This window comes from Thamnophis elegans, chromosome 2 (assembly GCF_009769535.1).
Source record: "Thamnophis elegans isolate rThaEle1 chromosome 2, rThaEle1.pri, whole genome shotgun sequence".
Classification (NCBI taxonomy): domain Eukaryota; kingdom Metazoa; phylum Chordata; class Lepidosauria; order Squamata; family Colubridae; genus Thamnophis; species Thamnophis elegans.
Genome location: NC_045542.1, coordinates 84499327 through 84506438, shown reverse-complemented (window position 1 = coordinate 84506438; position 7112 = coordinate 84499327). Strand labels below are relative to the sequence as shown.

Genomic DNA, 7112 nt, shown 5'->3' with positions numbered 1-7112 from the left:
TGCTGCTGCTGCAATAAGTGTTTAGCATTTGAAGAGCTAAACGTGTATCAGAAACTGTACAGAGAAAAAATATAACTGATCAGAAGTGACAAATTAAATTAGAAAAATAACAGAGAGCTTACTGAATTTTTTTCTAAAAGGTTTATTGTAAAAGTGGAAGTGGGGAGGGAAAAATGTCCAGTTACCTACGGGAAGAATAGTGAGATACACTGATAGCAATATTCTCTTATGTACGAATGCATTTTCAGAAAGGTTCCTGAACATCCTATAAATTAGTGTAAATGTTTGTGCATATAAATTGATCTGTTTGGCAGTGTCATTAATCCAGTGGTGGGATTCAGCCAGTTCACACCCATTCGGGAGAAGTGATTGTTAACTTTCTAAGCAGTTGGGAGAACCGGTTGTTGGAAGAAATATCCTTTTGTCCACCCCCGCCCCCCCACTTTTTACAGGGCTAATCCTGTAAAGAAGGCAGGAAGGAAACATTCTGGTATTGTTTCTAGCCTAATCTTTATTGCCCTGCTTACAGAAACTGCCTCTCCAGTTAACCCTTATTACATTGTAACAGCTGAAGCCAAGCGCCCGATGTCAGTGATGTTGAGTTGACCATGCCCACCCAGTCACATGACCACCGAGCCATGCCTACCCAGCTGGTCATTAGGGCAGAGAACTGGTTGTTAAATAATTTGAATCCCACCATTGCATTAATCCCATTTGTAGTTTCAGTCTTACTGCTTCCTACATGATGCTTATATATTGTTATAATCTTTAATATACAGGTAGTCCATGACTACAATTGAGCTGAAAATTTCTGTTGCTAAGCAAGACAGTTGTTAAGTGAGTTTTGTGGTCCATTTTATGGTCTTTCATGTTGTTAAGTAAATCACTGAATTTGTAAAGTTAGTAACACATTAAGTGAATCTGGTTTCCCCATTGACTTTGCTTGTCAGAAGGTCACAAAAAGTAATCAAATGACTCCGGGACACTGCAGCGATCAGAAATATGAGTCAGTTGCCAAATGTCTGTGTTTTTATCAATGTGAACATGGGAATGCTGCAGCAGTCGTAAATGTGAAAAATGGTCATAAGTTACTTTTTCAGTGGAATTGTAACTTTGATTGGTCACTAAAAGAACTGTTGTAAGTTGAGAATAACCTGTATAGTCATTTTAATTACAATGGAGGCATGCACACATCTGTAACTCTGAAGAGTTTTCAAAAGTTAGATGTTTGTGTTTATTTGGGTTTAGGAGTGATTTTTTTTTTTTAAAAAAATCCTCTTCAAGTTGTCCTCTCCAGTATTATAGCCAGGTTGGCAGAATAACTCAAATCTTTCAGCTTGGCAAACCAAAGACATATTAGCTGAGTCCCCACGCTCAGTAAATATAAGAAAATAAATTGAGACTTTTATGTTTTTGACTGACTATAATGAAACAATAGTCCTTCCGACACAAATGATTAAGCCTTAAAAATGACCTTTGAGAAGTCAATCTGACATGAAACAGAATGAATCTCTGTTCATTAGACTAGCAGTGCAGTGACCCCTAAAACATTCATCACTTCAACCAAGCCAAAATGTAGTTACTTCTTAGAAAAATACCTATCCCAATTCCGAAAATTCTTCCTAGTACAATACACAGTCCTATCTGAAACTAAGGAACTGGAACCTGTGTACTGTTCTGAGACTAAATTTCTGATTATTTTTTATGGGTTGGATTCTAGAGATCCTTATTTCTTCATTTAGATGGCAACTTTCCAAGGTGGTAAGAAATTACTGTGAAAAATGAGTACATAACTATAAGGTGATTTTCAAAAACAGTGACGATTTTGGAGGGAAGGTGATGATGGAAAATGTCATTCTGATCTTACGTATCACTGGGAGTGTGATTATTTCAACAGATGTTATTTGAAAGATTCAGCCTATTAATGAAGCATTTGAATTTCGGTCTTGTTGTAGAACATTCTCACAGTTCAAAATGCTGACAGTTGAGCACTTTACTTCATGTCTCAAAAAAACGTTAGTATCCAAATTACCTCAAGCTTTATGCATTCTAAAAATGCAAAATTTAATTATCTTTTAAAACATCAAATTTATGTTCCTGTAACATGTGATTATGATACATATCACTTATTCTTCAGTGTTCATGTTTGCTTTCAGAATCATTGGAATTAATAACCTACCCAATTACTATATAACCTGTGCTATTTGCTTGTGGTTATGTGTGCCATAAATGAAATGATTCTAAGAAAAGTAGTGATAAAAGGAGACTTACACATGATTCAGATATATCCCCTTTTATTTGCTCTAGTAAGAGGCTAAATGGGATGCAGTGGCTCAGTGGCTAAGATCCTGAGCTTTTTTATTAGAAAGGTAGTTCGGCGGTTCGAATGCCTAGTGCCGCGTAATGGAATGATCTCCCATTACTTGTCCCAGATTCTGCCAACCTAGCAGTTGGAAAGCATGTAAAAATGCAAGTGAAAAATAGGGACCACCTTTGATGGGAAGGTAACAGTGTTAATCATGCTGGCCACATGACCACGGAGAGGTCTTCGGACAGCACTGGCTCTTTGGCTTTGAAACAGAGATGAGCACTGCCCCCTAGAGTTGGGAAAAATTAGCACATATGTGCAAGGGGAACCTTACCTTTTAAGAAGCTAAAATATTTCAATTATGATTTTAAATGTATGCATATTTTCTACTCAGTTAAAATGAAGTACCAAATTCATTTTGGTGTTTTTTTTCCCCAAGGCGTAGTTCAAATAAATAATTTTCAAACTCTGGATTCAGTTCTGTTTGTTAACTGTATCTGAAACGAACTAAGGTTCCTATGATTAAATGTAATGGGAAAATTTAGTCTGTTCCTAGGGATATCTAGATATGCCATCTCTGCTGAAGAAGGGAAGAGAAACAAAGGTATATAAGTCTAAGGATTAGTTCATTATGACTTTTGAATTGGACTTTGGTTTGCATCTACAATTCAATGCATTTCTACTGAAATCTATTTTACTAATCACACAACTATGCTGAAGTCATCTACCATAGTATGTAAAGTATGGTTTGTGGCAAGGTTGGTCAACCTTCAACCCTAGTTGCAAGGAATCTCTGAACCGCTCCTCTCCCAACCCTGGAGTTCTCTATATTCATGTTTATATTAAGAATGATGAAAATTTCCATCTTCCTGCATGATTAAAAAATTTGTATGTGCCCCACCAAAAGTTTAACATTGTTTCATAAATAATCATCTCCAAGAAAGCCAAGGAAGGGTGGTGAAGCCTTCTCCAATTCTATAAGTGTAGCCCCACTCTGCAGTATTATTAAGCCAGCTGGGGCCACAATGCTTGATTCTCTCCATCCCCATTGCAAACTGAAGTGCTCACCTCTGGTTTAATTGTTTGACATGATGTATAAGTATAATCAAGTATTTATTTATTTTTATTTGTCACTTATGTACAAGATAACAGAAATAAGAATAAACATGAATAAGAACAGAGGAAATGGGTACAAATAAATGGGGACAGTAGGACAGGGACATTAGGCACGCTAGTGCACTTATGCACGCCCCTACTTATGACTTATTCAATAAGCAATAGAATATTAGCACAAACAAACCACCAGGCATTAATTCTTCACGAAAATGCTTTCTTATTTCCTTTAGAATTAGAGCAATGAAATCAAGGAGCATCTGGTTATTCCTCCTATTGCTTGAAGTTTTCATATCAGTGACTTGTGGATGGATGGAATCAAACTGGAACAGACAATTTTATTCTGATTCTGGGAGGTTAACGCAAGAGGTAAGATAAAATATAAAAATGTACATTTTCCTTGTTTTTGTGCTTCTTCACCCCAGTATACATTTTCCCTTCAAATTGGGATTTTTTTAAAAAAATACAGGAATTTTAATGTCAAAAATAATTAGCGATAATTGAAAACCTGAGCTTCCATGTTTTTCAAAAACAAACATTTTTAAACACAAAATATCAAATTTGTATTCTACATGGTCTTTCTTTTATTCTTTATTCCTGTAGAGGTTGCTGAGCACATAGTCAGTATGGCCAATGGCGAGGGATGCAGCAAGCTGCAGTTCATCAAAATCTGCATGTGCTGTAAGAAATTAAGTAGAGCTTACACATGATTCAATCTTGGCCTTTGTTTTACTAACCACAAATACATAAGGAAATGTTGTCTTCATAGGATGGTTCTTGACTAAAAAAAAAATGACATTACATATAGCATCCTTTAATCTTTGGTCCAGAACTGATTTTCTTACCTTTAAAAAAGAAACCCAAATCCATAGATTCCCCAACTATAAATCTCGATTAGTAATAGTAATAAACTGAGTTGGGAAATAATAAAATTAAGTTCAATATGCTGTTCTACAGTTTGGTGCAGTTTTCTCTTTTGTCCATTAAAGTATGCATGGTATATATGTATGTCCAGTTCGCATGTGATTCTTTAAAATTATAATGTCTTCATTATTATTTTTTGCTAGGAAGTATCTTGTTGGGATAATGAATGCATTTATTGTACATAAATATAATACAGCTGCTGAATTAAATTCTCACATGCATACATTTGTATATGTGCACGCACACTAATATACTAATGAATTGTTTAAATATTAGTGAAGGCTTTTCCAAGCTGGGGAGATAAAGAAGTTTAAACATGTGAAATTTAATTTTTAAAATTCAGATTATAGAAGGAAAACATAATATTTTTCCACTCCCATCTTCAATGTACTATCCAGAATTTGAGACCACCCATCCAGATTAGGTCCTAGCTCTGAAACACATGTTCTATTCCCTTATGTTCTTATCAATTATTTATGCTTATTGTTTAAATGTTTAACAGATAACATATTGCAAAATTAGTCCTTTCAACACTAATAGGCAGTGAGAGAGAGAAAGAGAGAGTTCTCCACCCTCTCTTTTGTACTTAGGTAGCAACATCTAAAGGGTTAGAGGAACTACATAGGGCTGATGGCTTAATTAGTCTAAGATGCGTTCTCTTTCTCTCATTTAACAAAATAGATTAATAGAAATATTAATGTATTACTTATGAATCTACCCCTGATAGCAGTAATAATACTACAGTAGCTATAGCAGCTATATACATTAGCATAATATTTTAAATTCTGTGCCTTGTGAAGGTAAAGGTCTCCCCATTAACAACCTGACATTTGAAAAAGAACAATGTGACTTGAATGAAAGCAGTTGCTGAAATGCCTTAGTAAATGATTTAGCTGTAGTTTTTCATATGAAAATTGCACAGAAATATTTATCCGCTTGAACTTCTCCTGTAACCCTGACGTTATTGTACAAATTACTTGTTTTGGGTTGATTAAGCATGGATGCACTAGTTTGTGCATTTAACCATTTAACAAGTGTGAAGTGTATGGAAAATTGCAGCTCCAATTAAATGACCAGGCTTATATAGGTGTAGATAAAGAGCCTCCCCAAACTCAGCCAGATTCTTGTCAATCGTAGATAGCTAGCAGATGCCATCTAAATCATCTAAATCATTTCTCCAATCAGTGTAGAATTTCTAGTTTATGTGACTAATATTTCTAAAGGATACCATAGTGGATAAAATTAAGTTAGAGATTTCTCTTTAACATGCTATACGTGCTTTTTATTTACATCACAATTTATTTTTATTTTTAACCAAGGCTTTCCTGGAGTATATTATAGAAATAAATTAACTAGGTTTGCAACTCAAAAGAGTGGAAAAGTAGGTGAGAATAGAGGCTTGAAAAAAGGAAATAATGCTCCTTTATTTAATAAAATGAGCAATACAACTGCTCAGGGAGAGAAGGAACCATTCTTTCAGCTGCTCTTAAAATAATCCTGCTTCCCTTTTTGTCTGCTTTAATCTCATTAGGGTTAATGGATGCCAGTATTCTAGAAAGCCGAAACAATTCAAGCTGCTATTGATCTGATTTTATCCTTGTGCTTGATATTTACTTTTGCACAGTAAGAGTTGTAGAATGGAGTCCACATTAGTAAGGAAAACCTAACGTGCAAACTGGTAAAGGGGAGAGCAGTCATCAAGATCGGTTTGATTTTGAGTGAGGTGAAAATTGCTGAGTTCATGCATAATGAGAAATGTTTAACTTCAGAAATGGCCTGGTTTTTATGTATTGAGAAGGCAAAATTGGTAGGTTCATACATCTCCCTAATGGCCAATGACGAAAAGACATGAACCAGCACTGCACACAATGATGCGCATGATCAGATACTCTTTTGGTGTCACATGGCTGGATCTTGTTATGAACAAAGACATTTCGAAGGCCTTCACAATTCCAGACAAAATTAAGGAAGTGAGTTTGTGGTGGTATGGACATGTGGCCAGAACTGGACATGTGTGGAATCCATCACAAGGTCCTGAGGTAGGCAATTGCATTCAGCCCAGATGGCCAGCAGCCCCAAGAATGACTGAAAAAGCAATGAATGGATGGCCTGCATGACAGCATGTGAGCCATAGGCATATGTCTTTTCAATACTGCAGACCAGACAAAGTGGCAGGCGAAATACAAAACTGCGGCCCCAGTGATATGATGGAAATAACACAAAGAACAACAACAATAGCAAGAAGATACATCTCACTAATTGAAAAAAAAACTAGACAACCAGGTTGTGCATGAATTAGGGTCCTTAAATTGATTCTTACTTGCTAGTTCTCCATTAAATCTACCTAAGTTTATTTCTGCAGGATCCAAAGTTAGCATGGTCAAAAAATATGTCTGGAATGGCAACAGATCACTTATTTTTGCAAGAAAAATAAATGTAGAAAGAGAAAGCAGAATATCTTTCCTGCTTTTAGTTGCTCAAAATTGACTTTTATTTTCTGATGAAATCAGTCATTAGGCTTTTCCCCCTTTTGATTGCTAGATAAGATCTACAGGCTGAAAAATAAATCTTAAAGTCTTTATGTGTTAAAATTCAGATTTGTGTTGTTTTTCCCCAAAGTGGGAGTAGGATTTAGTTCCTGGTTTCTCTGTGGAACTGGAATTGGATTATACCTGTTTACAACTTATTTAGGCTAATCTTGAAGAGGATTTAAGTACTTTGTGCTGCATAACCCTATGCAGATCAAACAAATGTAATTATTGGAGAT

General features: G+C 35.5%; 1 protein-coding gene across 2 annotated transcripts in view; it reads left to right on the top strand.

Annotated features, from left to right (window-relative positions):
- The first annotated feature begins 3664 nt into the window (after positions 1-3664).
- The window catches only part of FSTL4 (follistatin like 4), a 454388-nt gene continuing 450940 nt past the window's right edge, over positions 3665-7112 (top strand). For both annotated transcript variants that reach the window (XM_032211288.1, XM_032211287.1), the window contains exon 1: positions 3665-3790. In XM_032211288.1, coding sequence (XP_032067179.1) covers positions 3665-3790 — 126 coding nt within the window. The remainder of the gene's footprint in view (positions 3791-7112) is intronic.